This window comes from Salarias fasciatus, chromosome 9 (assembly GCF_902148845.1).
Source record: "Salarias fasciatus chromosome 9, fSalaFa1.1, whole genome shotgun sequence".
Lineage (NCBI taxonomy): Eukaryota > Metazoa > Chordata > Actinopteri > Blenniiformes > Blenniidae > Salarias > Salarias fasciatus.
In genome coordinates, this window is record NC_043753.1 from 6,929,748 (window position 1) to 6,948,621 (window position 18,874).

General features: G+C 45.3%; 1 protein-coding gene across 1 annotated transcript; it reads right to left on the bottom strand.

Moving 5' to 3' along the window:
• Positions 1-5,728: 5,728 nt before the first annotated feature.
• Positions 5,729-14,630, bottom strand: LOC115394696 (NLR family CARD domain-containing protein 3-like). Its single transcript, XM_030100050.1, has 4 exons — positions 14,490-14,630; positions 6,854-8,400; positions 5,782-5,835; positions 5,729-5,732 (listed from the first exon to the last, which is right to left on the bottom strand). Exons 1-4 carry the CDS (start codon positions 14,628-14,630, stop codon positions 5,729-5,731), a joined length of 1,746 nt encoding a protein of 581 aa, XP_029955910.1.
• Positions 14,631-18,874: the final 4,244 nt, after the last annotated feature.

Here is an 18,874-nt window from a genome sequence, read left to right on the forward strand (position 1 = left end):
ACTCCGCCAGATGCTTCGTGAGCAACAACTGAGCAGGATCTTCCAGAAAGTAAGAAAAGACTGGCTTCTAGCACTGCCACAGCTCCAGCACAGACTCCACCAGGGAAAAGAAACTTAAATTTTACTTGAGCGCTACTAAACGAGCGAGGAAGGAGTTTCCCTCTTCCGTGCCGTGAGCCACAGGCACGAGTTTTTCACTAAGCTGCATTACGCCCAAGGCCTGCAGGGGGCGCTGTCTCGCATAAAACGTGCAAACTCCTTAATGCACCTTTAAAGGCTGAGTTGTCAAACTTTTCACAGTGTGGACCACCTGAGATCATGTTGAGCAGCAGCAGGAGCAACCTGATCCTCCCTGATCAGCTGTGGACGGTTCTCAGAGGAGACATGTTGAGTCCTGATGGGACCAGTCGGCCACAGCCACACTGTACAAAGCAGCTGCAGCAGCCTGCTGACCGGTGTGTGACGGTGCAGATCACTCAGTGTGACCGACACACAGCGGAGGATTCATTTCACTTTCAAGAGACAGTCAGAGCCGACTGGAACAGGAAGTGTCTCTGTTCATGCAGCTCACTCTCTGTGCTGTGGACAAATCCTCAGCTGATGGAGGTGAAGGTGGTGAACAGCTTGACGGAGTGTTGACCAGCTCCTGGTCCACTTTACAGAAGCTGAGAAACTCCACACAGACCAGTTCACTCTCTGAAGGTTACAGAGTCTCATTGTCCTCTGAAGGGGACTTGTTAAGGTCCAAAATGAAGGAACATGGCTCAAAAGCCAACATAGAATTGAGAAAAAGAATGAACATGAAGAGGAGGAGGAAGTTCAGTCCACACCGTGATGGTTTTGAGTCACATCCAGAGGAATCCTGGTTCGATGCTGGACTCTCACAGCTCTTCACACTGCTCCACTGACACTCAGCAGATCTTCTGGTGGTTCCTCTGTCACTCAGTCTGGATGAAGCTCTGCTCTCCTAAGTAGATCTTCAGGACACACAGCTTCCTCTCTGCTCTCAGTTACTCCACCTGCAGAGAGATGAGAGGAGATGATCAGAGTCTCTGTGAAGCAGCGAGGACTTCAGTCCTGTTCAGAGCAGCAAGTCAGCAGCTCAGAGCTCATGAAGGACCACCACTGTCAGACCAACACAACAAGCCTGTGGCTCCTCTGATTGGCTGACTGCTTGTCCTCTGCTGTCCAATCCTGAAGCTGCTCATCGTTCTCCTCTCACTGGCCCAGTTTACATGGGTGTTTTTTCAATTTGATTAAAAACAATTGCGTTTTGCTCAAACTGCTCAAATAATGCATCTGCTCAAATAATGTTCCAACATATCCATGCTACGCTGCTCAAAGAGCGAGAGCTCCCCGGCCGGAGTCCCGCCCTGCTGAGCGGGACATCGTGGTGTGTGGACCAGGGCTTTGCCTGCCGATGTTTCAAGTTAACTGGTGTCCATGTTAACTTATGGCTAACATGTGTTGAAATACCGACTGAAACTCTTAGTCATTCTAGCGAACGTCGGTTATCTACAGTTACAGTAAATTTATAATTTTAGAGTGTTTTACGGTGACCAAGCGTCCTCTTTTACCCGGACATGTCCACTTTTTACGTCCTGTCCAGGGCGTCCGGGCGGGTTTTATAAATTCAAGGAAATGTCCAATGTTCACTGTTTCTCATAGCACGTGAACGCAAATTGACCAGCGCATTCTTTGCTGGCTGTCGGAGGAGGCAGACACTTTTTCTATCGCTCCCTACTTTGCTTCTCCCTCCCTATCGTCTCTGCTTGCTGCTCTCTATCTCGTCTATTTTACTGGAGTAATCACTTGACTTGGTTTTTCGAACAAACCAAATATCAACCATGGAATTGATCAGCTGGTCTCTCTACACAATTGATATGAGTTTTTCAACAAAGAGCACAAGAGCGGGGGATCCTGCCTGTCCGGACAGGATTCGGCATGCTGGGTATGTGATGGACGCTCGGGAGAAGTGGAGGGGTGTCACATGCCTGGCACCCCTGTCCGTCGAGGTCATTGTGGATGATTACATTTTCGGATTTATGATGATCGGCCTGCTGCTGATTGGCTTGTGCTGCAATCTGATCCTCTGGAGGATTAAGAAGACCGCCACCACAAACGACGTCCAAGGGAGGACAGTCTTTTCAAATCAACGGGCCAAAGCTGAGACTGACCGTTGGTGCGAATTCTTTTGAAAGGTGGACAATTTGGGTTGTGGACGATTGAGTCGCAAGTTGGATGTCACCAGCACTGAGAGGGTTAAAACCAGCTTTTGTCTGAAATGTGGAGAACCAAGCAATGGAAGGTCAAACGGCTCCTTCACACCAAAACAAGATATCTTCTGATGGTGTTTGGCGCCCCTGGAAGACAAAAAAATCTCCCTGAAAATTCAAGGACACATTGATTGCTCTCTCTATCTTCCCTCTCTCACTCTCAGCTGCAACCCAAGTTCACCTTTGGACTGCTTCGTTCAAGGCCGTCCCGGCAACTACCATCCGAGCTGGAGCGCAAAGGGGAGGCGGGCTAAACCACACACACACATACATGGACTGATGAACTGAAATGCCACATACATGCCACACACACTCCCTCCAGCACTCAACGTCTCCACCACACTTTTCTGCTGACCCCTAGTGGTGATGACGTGTTGCGCTGATGATGTAGCTGTGACCGCTGATCTGTTAGTCTGATAGCAACTTGTCTCACGTGTCTTCTATCTTATTGCAGTTATGAAGAAATATATTGTTGAAGCTGGATTTTCTAAAAGAAAAGTTCATAATATTTATTAGAGTTATTATTTTGTTACAAGTTTTTATATTTCATTTTATTTTGTTAAAGATGTTAATTTTGCATAATTGAAGAATAATAAAGCATGTACATCAACCTCCAAGAAGCCTTTTTGAAATTCAAACTATGGCCACCCTAGAGTCTTTTGTGAGTCTTATTGAACAACAGGAAAGCCCCCGGCATTTGCTCCATAACCGCCGAGATGTTAAAGTCAGGCGGGGATGGCACTGTCGAGTGGCTGGCTCACATCTTTAACAAGGTGTGGGTAACGGAGCGGCTCCCTAGCGACTGGATCAGAGGGGTCATCTTGCCCTTCTGGAAGCGCAAAGGTGACATGCTTGTCTGTGGGAAACATAGAGGCATCACACTACTCTCCATCTCCGGCAAGCTCTTCACCAAGATCTTGCTGACTCGTGCTCTCCCAGCCCTCAGAAGTACCCGCCGACCCCAGCAGGCTGGCTTTATCCCCAACTGCTCCACATCAGATCACATCTCCGCCGTTTGTCTTCTGACAGAGAAGGTCTATGAATTCCGGAGAGACCACCATCTCTACATTGGATTCTTAGACCTCAAGGCTGCATGCAATACAGTCCACCACTCATCACTGTGGAGTATCCTACAAACCCTCTGTGCACCTTCGAAGATCACCACCCTTTTCAAGCTGCTCTACAGCAACGCATAGAGTTGTGTCCGTGTCAATAGCCGTGACTCTGACTGGTTTTCCATCTCCAGTGGTGTCCGCCAGGGCTGTGTAGCTGCTCCAGACCTGTTTAACTGTATCATCGACCACCTGATGCGCAGGGTCTGTGAGCGAGTACCCGGAGTGTCCTTTGGCAACTCCCAACTGACAGATCTGGAGTATGCCGACGACACCATCCTGCTCAGCACCTCCTACAGTCAGCTGAGGGACTCTCTGAGTGTATACAGTGAAGAGGCAGAAAAGCTTGGTCTCCATGTGAGCTGGACTAAGACCAAGTTCATGCATGTTGGTGAGGGACCAGATCCACCTCCTATCCTGCTTGGTAATGACACCGTTGAGCCTGTGAAGAACTTTGTGTATCTGGGATCCACAGTGACAGATAACGGGGATTTTAAACCAGAGATTCTCTGCAGGAGAGCTCTGGCAGCCTCTGCCCTGCAGACTCTCTGGAAACCACTCTGGCGGCACCAAGCCATCTCATGCAAGACGAAGCTCCAAATCTACAACACCGCCGTACTCTCCATTCTATTATATGGTTCCGAAACATGGCCCTTAAATAAGACCCTGGCCACAAGAATAGATGGCTTTGATAGCAGGGCTCTCAGAACCAACGAGAACATTAGGTGGCCACAGCGAATATCCAACGAAGTGCTCAGAGCCAGCACAAACCAGCCCAGAGCCTCCCGCCTGGCTGAACAACGCCGCATCCGCTGGTTCGGCCATGTTCTCCATCTTCCCCCTGACCACCCGGCAAGAGCCATTCTGAAGTTTGACCCAAAGGCCGCAGGCTGGAGATGACCAAGAGGCAAGCCCCGCACTCGATGGCTCGACATAATTGCGGACGACCTCCGACAACATGGAATTACCGTGAAGGATGCAGACCTGCTGGCAAAAGATCGCCTGTATTGGAAAAAGCTGGTTTCTCTGGTTGGCTCTACACAACGAGACGGGACACCAGCCCCAACGCAGGAGCATGAGTGAGTGAGTGAGTGAGAGTCTTTTGTGAGTCTTTTTATAACATCTGCTGTTACAAGAATGGGCTTTCACTTGTTAACATGGGAACCAGTTAATGCATAACACCGGCTGGGCGGTCCGCTTGTCGTCTGTCTCGGGGCTCTTTGAACAACTCACTGTTGCATGATTTGCGGCCACCTCTGTTCTCATGGAGATACTCAGTGTGGATCACTCTCAAATCAAGTCTGATGTCTGCACTTCAGTGTAAACACAACTTTCACACAACAACATGGAGTCTGACCTCAGAGTCTCCAGACTGCAGAGTGAACTCTTCAGAAAACCAGACAGCTGCTCAACTCCTAAATCCTGCAGCCGGTCCTCACTCAGGTCCAGATTTTTCAGATGTTTCAGTAGAGAGGGGTTGGACTTCAGGGCTGAGACCAGAGAAGAACAGTTGCTCTTTGACATCTTACAACTCCACAACCTGAATAAAAAGAGAAAGCAGCAGAATAAATGAGGAGGAACCAACCAGATGTGTTGATGGAGAAATGAGCAGCTCAACATTACTGTGTCCTGATCAGTGAGCTGTTCTGTTGTTGTAGATCTTCATCATTCACATCATCTACATGTCAACACAACATTCACACACACATCAGTAACCTGCTGCTGAGCTCAGTCCACTCTCTCACTGCAGGATCAGAGTCTCAGATCACAGCTGCTGACCAACATTTCTCCTTCTACATCAGTAACAGACAGTCAACTGACCACAGAGTCTCCAAACTGCAGAGTGGACTCTCCAGAAAACCACACAGCTGCTCAACTCCTGAATCCTGCAGCTGGTTCCCACTCAGGTCCAGATGTTTCAGATGTTTCTGAAGGGAGGGGTTGGACTTCAGAGCTGAGACCAGAAAAGAACAGCTGATCCCTGACAAACTGCAGTCCTCCAACCTGAATAAAGAGAGAAAGAAGAAAGATTTGAGAAAAAAGTTTGATGTTGAAGTCATTGAGAGCTGAAGAAGGTTCAGACTGGAAGAGTTTAGAAATGTAAAGTCCAAACAGCTGAAGCTACCAGGAGGAGAAGAGCTCTCATCAAAATGCTGGTCACTAACATGCTGCAGAGCTCAGTCCACTCTCTGTCCCTCCAACATCTGGAATCCTCCTAAACTCCTCTCAGTCATTTGACTTCAACAGATTCTAACTTCAGACAGTGAACTGACCTCAGAGTCTCCAGGTTACAGTTTGGACTCTCCAGTCCAGAACACAGAATCTTCACTGATGAATCCTTCAGCTTGTTGTGACTCAGGTCCAGATGTTTCAGGTGGGAGGGGTCAGACTTCAGAGCTGAGGAGATCACTTCACAGTGAGAATCAGAGAGTCCACAGCCAGAAAGTCTGAAATGAGACACAGAGAGGACAGGACGTTATGAGAGAGGACACTTTGTTGGACTGTTTGACATCAGCGCTTCAGATCTTCTTCTCTAATTTGACTTTGGCTTCATGAAGGAGAGAACATGGAGTTCTGGAGTCATGGAGCAGTGAAGACTGACGGGCCGCATGGTGGAGCAGAGGTTAGTGCCTCAGAGGAGGGAGGTTGTGGGTTTGTATCTCGTACTTCATGTTTAAGAGTGTTCTCCCTGCATGTGTGTGTGTGATAGTCTGACTGAACTGATCTTACTTAAGGAGTTTCTCTCTCTGATTTAAAAATGTTCAAATCAAAAGTCTTCAATCAAAATGATCATCTGTGATCCTTTTCTGGATGAGGCTAATAATCAAATCTTATGAAGATATATAAACCGTCACTGACCTCGGATCTTCATCACAAGTCTGATCAGTGCATCCAGAGCCAGACACACAGTGCTGAGCCACATGTTTCTTCATGGATTACAGTCAAGTTGGCATCGAGCCAAGTCGGCCTCTCCGGGCTCTCTCAAGTGACCAAGTTGGTCAGTGCCGACTTGACTGTGAGCTACTTACGAACTCGGCCAAAAGCCTCTTTTTTTTTTCTTTTTAGCACGATGCCGGCTGCGGCGCGACGATTTGCGATTTTTTTCGTGCGCCGCTTCTCCTCACGTAGCAGGCGGGAGACTGGAGGACAAACTGTGTGATTATGGTGAGTGACAGGTTAGATAATGAACCTGGAGCTTCATGTTTGATGTTCTGTTTGAACCGAGTAGCTTAGCTATGAGTGTGCAGCGCGAGCGGCTGTCTGGTCATGTGACCAGGCGGCGTTTGACCAAACCAGTTGCCTGCATTATAACTGTGCAAATAGTCACGCCGCAGCCGGCATCAGCTCCAGGATTTGCACAATTGGTGCCGACCTGACTGTATCCTGTTTCTTCATGACAGATCATTGAGGAACATTTCCACAGAGGAACTACAGGAACTACTTTCTACAGACATGTGGACTCACCGAGCTGTCCTGCAGTTCCTCACAGCTGGGATCAGTCTCCGTCGTCCCTCCTCTGATGTGTTGTACTCCTCCAGGTTCAACTCCTCCAGGACCTGGTCTGACATCTGCAGCATGTAGGCCAGAGCTGAGCAGTGGATCTCAGAGAGTTTCTCTGATCTGTTCTCTGACTTCAGGAACTTCTGGATGTCCTGATGTACTGAGAGGTCCTTCATCTCCATCAGACAGTGGAAGATGTTGATGCTTCTGTCAGGAGACATTTCATCACTGTTGATCTCCTTCAGGTTCTGGATGACTCTCTGGATGGTTTCTGGACTGATCTCTGTCCGACCCAGCAGACCTTCTAAGAATCGCTGATTGGACTTCAGAGAGAGGCCATGAAGGAAGCGGACAAACAGGTCCAGGTGGCCGTTCGGACTTCTGAGGGATTTCTGCAGGACTTTCTTCAGGAACTCATCCAGAGAGGAGAAAGCATCATCATCCTTTTTGAAGAACTTCAACGCCTTATTATGAAAAGTCCTTTTCTCTCTCAGGAACGTCTTCAGCACGTCTGTCTTCCTGTTGGTGAAACAGTGGAACATGAAGACTGCAGCCAGAAACTCCTGAACGCTCAGATGGACGAAGCTGTAGACGGCTTTCTGGAAGATCACAGACTCTCGCTTGAAGATCTGAGTACAAACTCCAGAGAACAGTGAGGCCTCAGTCACATCCAGACCACACTGCTCCAGGTCTTCTTGGTAGAACAGGATGTTTCCTTTCTCCAGATGTTCCAAGGCCATCCTGCCCAGCTTCAGAAGAAGCTCCCTGTCAGCCTCCGTCAGCTCCTGTGGACCCGCCTCAGGTCCTTCATGGTACTTGAGCTTCTTCCTGTGTGTCTGAACCAGCACAAAGTGGGAGTACAGGTCAGTCAGGGTCTGGGGCAGCTCTCCTCTCTGCTCGCTGCTCAACATGTGCTCCAGAACTGTAGCAGTGATCCAGCAGAAGACTGGAATTCCACACATGATGTGGAGGCTCCTGGAGGTCTGGATGTGGGAGATGATTCTGCTGCACAGCTCCTCATCACTCAGCCTCCTCCTGAAGTACTCCTCCTTCTGGGCGTCAGTGAAGCCTCGCACTTCTGTCAGTCTGTCCACACATGATGGAGGGATCTGATTGGCCGCTGCAGGTCTGGAAGTGATCCAGACCCGAGCCGAGGGCAGCAGATCCCCCCGGATGAGGTTAGTGAGCAGCATGCTGACTGAAGACTGCTGGGAGACGTCAACCAGCCGCCGTTTGCTGCTGAAGTCCAGAGAAAGTCTGCTTTCATCCAGACCGTCAAAGATGAACAGCAGCTTGCAGACAGCCAGCTCCTCTGCCGTCACCTTCTGGAGCGTGGGATGGAAAACATGGAGCAGCGTGAGAAGACTGTACGGCCGCTCTCTGATCAGGTTCAGCTCCCTGAAGGAGAGAACAACCAGCACACTGACATCCTGGTTCTCCAGGCCCTCGGCCCAGTCCAGAGTGAACTTGTGCACCGAGAAGGTTTTTCCGCTGCCGGCCACGCCGCTGGTCACAACCACTCGGATGTGTCTGAGCTGCTGGGCCGAGGCTTTGAAGATGTCCTGAACCCTGATGGCAGTGTGATGGAGGCTCTCCTTCCTGGAAGCTGTCTCCAGCTGCTTCAGCTCAGGTTCCCTCTGAAGCTCCTCACTGAGTCCCTCTGTGATGTGGAGCTCAGTGTAGATCCTGTTGAGGAGGCTTCCTCCTCCTGCTTCATCACTTCCTTCAGTCACACGTTCACATCTCCTCCTCAGACTCTTCTTATGTTCTTCTACAAGCTGCTGCAGTCCTGATGAAGAACCCTGGTCCTGCTGCTCCTCACAGACATCACTGCTCTTCTTCTCTCTGTGGACACCAAGAAACATTTACTCTGAGCAACACGACACACAGCAGAGACACAAAGATCCAGCTTCAACTCTCACACTGATTCAAAATAAAGAACGGAATCTGAAATTGAGCAAAACATCTCTCACTCTGGGTTGGAGGAAATAAAATAAAACCGATTTTTTTCTTACTTTGTGTCTGAAGGTCCATGTTCAGCACTGAAGTCGATTGGAAGATGGATGGACCAGTCACTCTTCAGAGACAACCTGCTGGATCCTGAAGACTCTGCTGTGTGTCTGAGCTTGTGACCCCTGCCAAACATGTACGTATACACTAGGGTTGTCCTCAGATAGTCGACGATTCGATGATTCGTTCGAAGGGGCCTGATTTGACTACCAATCACGCAGTCGAAGCATCGAAAAAATGTGGTTATTAAACGAGGACCATTCCATCACAGCTGTATGGGGGTGCTGAATGACTGTTTTTACATAGAATTGCTTGTTTTTTCCAAATAAACATGATATAAAGCCTATTTGATATACATGTTAGCCTATCAAATACACTGTGGAAAAATTTACTTAACTTGTACTTTTATTCAATACTCTATTTACTGTTTGTGAATGAACCACCATGGTGAGTGGCACAATCCCATTTTGCGCAGAGCTCCGTCACAGAGCAGCATCTCGGTGGTGATTTGGCTGAACTTTAAAAGGCTCAAAATGTCAGGAAAAAAAAAAAACAGAACTTCAGACCAAGTCAAAAAATGATCCAAAAAAAGTCAAATGCAGATTGTGTCCTTTCATATCACTTCACAACAACATGGCTTTCCACCATAAATGGGTAAGTAGCCAGATAATTGGGCTAATAAAAGACGGTTCTGTTACTCAATTCTCATTTTTTTTTTAATGCTGATGCTTTTATTTCGTTCGATTGTAATATTTTAGGTTATTATTATATTATTATTTTTATTTATCTAAAAGGCTAATTCTATTTAATTTAGTGTTTGTTTTTGCATGGATGTTGCGCTGCGAAACGGACCGACACAGTGCAATTAAACCTACTGCATTTAATTTGAGCAGATAATGTGAGAAACTGTTTAGCCAAAAAATGTGAGCTTATCTGCAGAGATTTTAGATATAAATAAATGACATGCTTTAGCCCGTTTGTTAGAAGTGGGTTTGGTTCTGGTCATTTGAACTGTACTTCATTTGTTTGATATTTAGAGTCACCGACACTTTGTTCCAGTCTGTGTTTCAGTGTGTAGGGAAAAAAATAAGTGTTGTTTTACCTGGCTGCACTGCTTTTTTTAATTTATTTATTTATTTTTTTATTATTCTTAGTGCAATCAGGGCTGGCTGTAGGCATAGGCGCGCCGACGCTCCGTGTACCTTGTGAGCACCGCTCTGCACTGTGCTGCGCTGCTCCGACGCCCTGTGTAGGCATGCTCCGCGGCCCCCGCGGCTCCCCCCGCTCTGCCAAACAAGATAATAGATTCGACTATCAGTCGACTATTGGCAGAATCGGACGAATCAGATTCGACTATGGAAATTCTTAGTCGGGGACACCTCTAGTACACACACACACACACACACACACTGAATATTCATATATATATACTCAAATATGCATGATTGAAGTCCATTTTTCATGACAGTGCTGCTTTAAATCTGCCTCTGCTGCCCTCCCAACCCCCCTGAAGTCCCGCCCCTGAATGTTACTTGTTTCATTTTTAAAATTTGACTGAAATTTTGAATGAAATTTGTGTAAAAATAATGTAAAATTTGCCTAAAATGACAGAAAAATTGAGAATTCGTCTGAAATTCAGCAAACGCATATCAAAAATGAAGCTAAAATTTGGCACAAGCGCGTGCTTTTCCCCAGTGTCCAACTTTCTCTCTCTCTCCGGCGCGTGCGCACACACACACACACACACACACACACACACACACACACACACACACACACACACACACACACTAAAATGCTCAGTGAAAGGACAAGTAGCAGCATTATGAAGCTCTTCTCTGGGGACGACGTGCAAGGTGAACCACAATGTTTTGTGTGTTAGAAAAACATCTCTTAAATCCGGGTCATCAGACAAATTAACCCACCAGATGAAAACTCTTAAAGCTCGTTTCCGGAGTTTCCGTTTGTTTCCAACGTATATATAATTTTTCAACAGAGCTTAAATGTGTCAGTCTGGTTCGGCACTATAATATAATATTAGCATAAAGCAATATAAAAATTTATTTATGAGCCCCGCCTTCGTCTCACAGACCCCCATGTTATCGAAAAAGCGCCGGTCAGCTTCAGCCAATAGATTTCGAGCTTCCGCCTTGTCATGCTGTCAATCAAAGTGTGGAGCAGCCAGAGAGCACGGCCGCTTGCCCAGGCAGAGGTGAGTTAGCTACGCAGCAGCCACCGTGCTTACCTCGGATATCTCCACTGTCTGCTGAACATCCACCGTAAACAGCTAAACATGGAGGATGCTGTAGGACTCGGAGGCTCTCATTTTCACCCGACGGATAGTAGCGTGCACAATTAAACGGGCGTGGCTTGGTCGCTCATGAAAGTAGAGGGAGGGCGGAACCTCGAGACGTTGGATTAAAAAAAAAAAAAACCTCTCTCTTTCAAAACTCCGGACACGAGCTTTAACCGACAGTAACGGTGTCAGAAAATAACAGATTGACTCCAGACTAATGGGGTTGATGTCTCTAATAGGGATCACGTGACGTTTGTCAAGGAGCCAGTCTTTTGGGAAACTGTTTGATTGTTTTGGTAAATGGTTTAGCTGTGAACTTCCCAGATCACCAAGTTGTGTCTCCTTGGGGACAAAACTATTAACCTGATACGCCAGACGGACAGTTTCATATGTCCGCCGCGGAAATATTACACAAGTCCATCTGGGTAGCCGCTCTTCCGATTTGATTTCAGAGGCGGGACCTTCAAAACAATCCGTAGCTGGTGATTGGACGACCGTTCGAACCAAAGAAGAAGAAGATTGGACAACCGTTCTGATTGACACGCGACACACTCACCACAGACCAATCCACATCAAGCTACGGTATGACGTAACTTATGTGCGCTGCTTCTGAGAAGCAGTAGACATCGTTTCCTGACAAAAAGATTTGAAGTGATGTTCTGTGCTCCTCTTTCAAAGAAGAAATTGAGTCGCTTTCTTATAAAAGTCCAGATACTGCCGTGTCCATGGAGATCGCTTCGCATGCCGCCATTGTTTTCAAACTTTTGGGCGCTTCCCGCTGTCGTCACGTTTTCTCGTCACTTCCGCTCCTCCCGCAGCTCCCGCCTCTTTCCCCTGATTGGGCCGGCAAAATTTTGACAGAGTGAAATCATTGGTCCATGGAGCGCTACAAGATGGGATCTGCAGGATTTAGGAACTGAATCAGGCAGGCCCATCTGCTATGCAAGGTTACAAAACTATGGCATCTCATTTAAACAAATATATCTTTAGAATATTAAAAACTTGTCTAATAACTTGTGCAAAGGACAATTCTGAAGTGCTGGAGACAGAGAAACAGGGATGAGTCGAGCTGATGCACACATGGACACACACTGACAGACCCGCAAAGAGCCGACAAAGACACACGAGGAGAGCAGGGAAGACACATGTGCAGCACATTAGGATGATGAGAACACGAGGTAGGTGATTGGCCAGGAGAACATGAGGAGAAGCAGGCAAAGACAACAGGTGAGACAGGGTGTGCACAAGGACACACACACCTGGCACCATGTGCAGGGGCGTGCGCAGGAACAGGGGCAGATGCACAGAACCAAGGACACAGGGGGAAAGAGGGGAAACAAAACGGGCCCTGAGCGTCCCCATATGGCCGCAGAGGTACAGGGTGTGACACGTTTAGATTACGTTATCATATGTGATTCAGCAGAATTAAATGAGCGCTTGCTGGAGCAACACGTTAATCGTTCTTATCCATTTTTTTAGTCCCTTGCCTGTGTGACCGTTTGTTACAGGTTCCAGATTCCTCTAGGTCTTGTGCCAGTAACAAGTGCATGGTTAACGCATATTTGGTGGTTGAGATTCAAATTCTGACTCTTACGTGTTATCTCTATGCAATGTTTTTGAATATACATTTCACCAGATCTACTGAACCAAATATTTGTCTTCTAGTGGAGGATAGACAGACGGGACGGGTTGAGGAGTAACGGAATACATGTAACTGCACTGCGTAATTACGATACAAAAATTTTTTGACTGTAATTTGTTACAGTATATCAAAAAAATGTGTCCTCTCCTTACAGGTATATCTGATAAAAACAGGAATTATCGAGTGGGATTACATTTGAAAATCAAGTGACACGGCACATCTGTGCCGTCCACAGACATTGCAACACTTTTCGGCACAAATTATCACACTACCATAGATATATAAATAATAGATGCTGTAGATATATAAAGAATAAACGGCACATCAACCACTATCTTGGAGCACTAGCCCACTCTCTTTTGTAGACTACTACTGTTGCTAGCTCTCTCTCTCTCTCTCTCTCTCTCTCTCTCTCTCTCTCTCTCTCTCTCTCTCTCTCTCTCTCTCTCTCTCTCTCTCTCTCTCTCTCACAGGAACCGTTATGTAACTGTTCTGTAAGGTGGTGTTGGGAAAATGAGTCATGGATTGATTGTACAAATATGTCCACTTCAATAAATATAAAACGATCTCTCCCTCTCTCTCTCTCTATCTGGGATTGATGGTCGATTCCACTATTGGAGACTAAAAATTCAGAACACCAAAACCCTGGATGAAGAGGCTGTCTCTTAGGTGGACTAGAGCCGTGATTGAGGGATCGCATACAGAACATCAATCGCGGCTGATCCAATGAGACAACATGGACTCAATGGGTGCTATCAGTTTCTAACTGGGCATCAATCAAAACAGCTGATCCATTGATTGATTGAGGTAACCCGGACCCAGTGGGTACAACCAGTTTACTTCACCCTGGGCTCCTACCATGTGGAACCGGCTTCCAGTTCTACTCCTTTCTCTCGTGTCAATGTAATTCCATTCTATTACTGTGTGTCACTGATGATTGTTTCTCTTGTAGTCTATCTACTCTCTGTTTATACATGAAATCTATGTAAATACAAGAAACTGTCTGTCCTGTCTCCTTCTCTTTCTGTCCCCTCACCCCAACCGGAATAGCAGAAAGCCGCCACCTCTGAGCCTGGTTCTGCAAAGGTTTCTTCCTGTTAAAAAGGAGTTTTTCCTTTCCACAGTCGCTTATGCTTGCTCATGTGGATCTGTTGGGTTTGCTCTGTAAAAGTGTCTAGAAATGACTTTGTTGTAATTGGCACTTTATAAATAAAGCTGAAAAGAATTGAATTTTATCTAGTTTAGAACAAGTTCACAATCTAAACCTCATTCAAAAGCGTACTGTCCGATACAGAAAGCTTAGATAATAAACGTCCCTCCTGAACGTAGCTTTAACATGGGATAACTGGCTTGGATCAGAGTCTTATGTGATCAATGTGAAATGAAAGTGATATTGGTCCGCTGTGATGTCGCCAATTGTGCCGCCAGTCGCGGACCGGGGAATCCTCCCTGTCGTGTTCAGGGAGCAGAAAAAAAATCTTCTGGATCTGTGGGGTGGCTGAAGGTCTGACAGTCAGTCCTGTTCTTGATTTTCAATGTAGCAGGGTACAGCAAAAGAATAACTGAATTTCCCTGTTCCGCGCCATCTCCATTGCCTGGGCGAAACCTTAATGACGCTTCACAGTGTGGCTGTAGTCTGCTGCAAATCTCACCTTCTTGTCTTCCTTGGTAACCGGGCCTTTCTTCGCAGTTTGGAGAATAGCCTGGCAGGTCGTGTAGCGAAGAGTGTTGAAAATAAGGGTGCGGGGTCTGTCTCTGGCGGCACATCCCATGTAGATGCAGTGAGCCCACATTATCTCAATCGACTCGGATTGCAGCGACGGAAACCACTTAGGGAGTGATCATGTCAAATACTGCATAGCATTCGAGCCCTCAGCTTCCTCTTTTAGACTGATAACGCAGATATTGCGCCGCCTGCTCCCGTCTTCCATGTTCCTTTTGTTCAAGAGCTTTTACAGTCACATCAAGCTCAGCAAACACCTTTGAAATGTCATCCACAGTTCTCTGAAGTCCAGAAAGTCCGTCTTAAGTAAAGTCATACCACCTGAAAGTGACTCTAAGTTCTGCTTGGACTGCAACTAACTTGCTATCAGTGCTTTTACTCATCTCATGCAGCTGAGAAAACCGAGATTCAAAAACTTCATGTTGTTTCTCCATCAGGGAATCAGTAATGACGTCGAACTCAGCACCCGTAGCTTATTTTGCTTTGGAGGAACCACTCGAGCCATGCTGGCTGGATTACTATTGCAACAACACATCATCAGTGGGTTAAAACTAACCTGTCTCACGACGGTCTAATCCCAGCTCATGTTCCCTATTAGTGGGTGAACAATCCAACAATTGGTGAATTCTGCTTCACAATGACAGAAGAGCCGACATCGAAGGCTCATGCTGGCTTGAGTGGTTCCTCACAGACTCAGCCATTTTGTTGTCAGCTGTTAATGAAAATGTCGAGGCAAAAAAAAAAAAAAAAAAGCCAAGTTCAATGGTAGAAAAATGTCACAATTGGGAAGTTAGGGCTATAAAAAGATTGCTACACCACCATCTTGTCCAGCCAGTCACTAGAAATCCTGATCAATTCCATTCTAAATTTGAAGTTCTGAAGATCAAGCAAAGCGGAGCTCCAAGAGAGACAAAGAATGAGGATGCAAGCAGGGAAAACACGAGGGTGGGAGAGAAGATAGAAGAGGAGGAAAAGATGCAACTGCATCCTTCAAGAGCGATAGGTTTTAACCACAGTCCAGTTTTTCTGCTTTTTTTGACTCTCCTAATTCCTGCTTCTTGTTTCCTGCACATGCCATAACGTCACAAAGCAACAGGGGAACATATGCACAGAGCAAATAACCCACTCTTAAAACATGATCCATGACCTTCTGCTGTTCATATGAGGCACAAGCAGATTATCAGTCAGAGGAAGCTACTCCTTACAATCTGATCCAAAAAAGACGGCGATCCCTGTGAATCCACACAGGTGTTTATATGAGACATTTACAATCCATTTGACTTTATAATTCGATTATATAAAGAGGATTTTTGGACCAAGGCAAACAGAAATTATTAGAAAAATACTACTGTATCTAATTATCTGGAAGATATCACCCGAGCTCTGTATCATCAACACTTTAAATCTCACCTGAAAGACTATTCTGGCATAAAGTAGTTATGAATCTGAGCGAATGATAACCCACAAGGCCCTGCTCTTGGACATCTTTTATGAACACTGACATGCACTTTCTGGTTTGGAGGAAATAAAATAAAACAGATTTTTTTCTTACTTTGTGTCTGAAGGTCCAGGTTCATTTCTGAAGTCAAATGGAGCATCTTTAGACCAGTCACTCTTCAGAGACAACCTGCTGGATCCTGAAGACTCTGTTGTGTGTCTGAGCTTCTGACCTCTATACACACACACACACACACACACACACACACACACACACACACACACACACACACACACACACACACACACACACACACACACACACACATTTTTTTTTAATTCTAATCACATTGACATTAGAAGACACTTCCCTTTGATTAAAGAGGTTAGTGGCATCAGGCCCACATTAAAGGGAGCACATTTTATTGCATTTGGAGAAAGAAACGTTTTAAACTGTGTTGAGTTTTTCAAGTGTTATTTTTTTTTATTCTCTTTTTCAAATCAGATTTAAACGAGTGTATTTTTCCAGTAAACTTGATTTTCAATTAGTTGAATCATTTTAAGTGCAGCTGTAATGATATTGAATGAAAACAGGCAAACTGCAGTGTTGGTCATGAAAGGTTCAAAGTCCGTGTGAAGATCAACAGACTGTCAGAAAGGAGACGTTCACAATGAGTGAAGCTCACTTTGAGCCAACAGAAACACTGAGAGCTGCATCTCCTCTTGTGTTTGGTGTCTTTGTGGATTCTGTACCTGGACTCTGCAGGAGCAGCTGGCATCTCTTCCCTGTCCACAGACTCTGCTCTGTCCTCCTCTTTACCCACATCACTCATCTTCAGTCAGGCTGAGAGAGAAACCAGCAACAAGAACAAACCTGTTAAACCCTCACTGTCAGCAAACAGACTCCTCTCATGTGGAACCAGCTCCCAGTTTAAGTTATGGAGGTTCACACAGTCTCTACTTTGAACGTTAAGACTTTTCTCATGAATAAAAACTGACAGAGTGGGTTCAGGTCATTGTGGACCCACACCCACCCTCTGTTCTAAAGACTGAAACATCAGAAGACAAAAGTTGGACAAACACTCACCTGCTCCTCCTTCTCTGACAGTTGACTGGAAGTTGAGAGTCTGAACTCACTCAGTTCTTCTTTTCATGGTTTCCTGGTTGTCAAGTGAAGCGATGAACTTCACGTCACTTCAAGTCATGAATCTGTTCATCTGGTCAAACAATTGACACAACAGAGTCACAACTGAATTTATAATTGCTTTTAGTTTCTTAATAGTTGTAATTGTTTAAGAATGAAGAAATGTTGAGCAGGTAAGGAATGCAGTTCAAGATAAAGATTAGCACCACGGATGAATAACAGAGGCTCCCTGACAGCAGATACACTACTAAAGTTTAATAATAACCAAGAACTCAGAGTCCTTCAGTCCTAATTTGAACTCCTGAATACTGATTTTAGATTGTGGAATACATCTCCGAGTGCGTCATGTCTTGAGTCGTCATTCCAAGTCACCAGTTTTTATCAAAGCCACACTTGTATTTTCTGACTTCTTTCTGAAGCTCTGAAAACACCCTGATCTCACTGAATGACTGACATCACACTCCTCCCAAACCTGTCTGGACCTGTGCTGCTCCATGAGACGAGAGTTTGAATCGAGGCCAATAGAAACACTCCATTTTTTTCAGTGATTCACTTCAGTTACTCAAACATTTAAATATGAAATAAGAGTCAAACTGAAAAAAAGTTAAACAAAAAACGGGAGGGAGAGAGAGAGCCAGCAAAATAAATTCAGAACTCAAACACAAAAAATAAAAGATTTACAGAGCATCTTTTTGAAAAAGAAAAATGAATTGCACATTTTTAAATTGAAGGTCATCTTGCCAAACTTGAACTCCAGCAAAGAAACATCTCCTTTTAACACCTTTGCTCGCTTTCAGCAGAACAAACTTGGAAACAGCTCACAGGTCAGACTGAGTCTCTCTTGTCAAAAACTACTTCTGAACAGAAACTGGAAGTGAGTTTTCTCTGAACATCATTTGAATTATTTCATCATAAAACAAGTCATCAAACTTCACAATACATGATTTAGCAAAGAGTGCATTTAGTGTCAGCAAAATAACTTCTTTATTTGGTTTATCAGACAAATTGTCAATTTCTATAAAATATTGATTGTATTTACTGTTGATTTGAAGGTTGATCCTCACAGTTCTTCACATTAAGACATGTGAGGAGGAAAAAGCAAACACGAAATAATCTAAAAACCCCTGTAATTCAACGCCTCTCTTGATTTGTACAAGATTGCCAGTGACTTTAAAATCCTCCTTTTTTCCTGGATAATTTGACTAATCACTACGCCAAGGAACTTGCTCAATTTCAGAAGTTTTCAGAATTGCAAATGTTGCATGTAAGTTTCTTTGTAATTGGCACAAGTTGCTAGTAGTTCTTTCATTTCACTATTCATCCTCGCATTACTGATTTGTTTTGTGTGGTTTGATAAAATGTTCTGTCATCTTTTAAATCTGTTACCGTGAATTGTGAATATTGAGGCTTGATTCGATTAAATTTATTGAATCAAATTGAAATGAGATCTTTTCCAAAAATCATTCAGACGCATTGAGCCTTTTTCCTTTCTCATTCACCATGTTTCGTTCACCACAGGTTCGTATTTCTATCCTCGTGGGGACCTTCCATTGACTCCCATTCATAACTAACTCCTAACCCTAACCCAAACCACAACAAAGCCTAACCCTAAAGAAATGTTTTTGCACTTTTACTTTTTTTCAGTAACAACAACATGGTCAAGAAAACACTGTTTCCCCTCATTAGGACTGGAAAAAGGTCCCCACAAGGCACATCGTGCCAGGTTTTCCTAT

Bases quoted from the DNA above. Each gene is read 5' to 3' on its own strand.
- LOC115394696 (XM_030100050.1), bottom strand. From the start codon at position 14,630: ATGTGGGCTCACTGCATCTACATGGGATGTGCCGCCAGAGACAGACCC. The intron at 8,401-14,489 runs GTGAGATTTGCA...CGAGTGGTTGTG, and splicing joins TTACCAAGGAAGACAAGAAG to ACCAGCGGCGTGGCCGGCAG. The intron at 5,836-6,853 runs GTGAGTCCACAT...GTCTCATTTCAG, and splicing joins AGGAACTGCAGGACAGCTCG to ACTTTCTGGCTGTGGACTCT.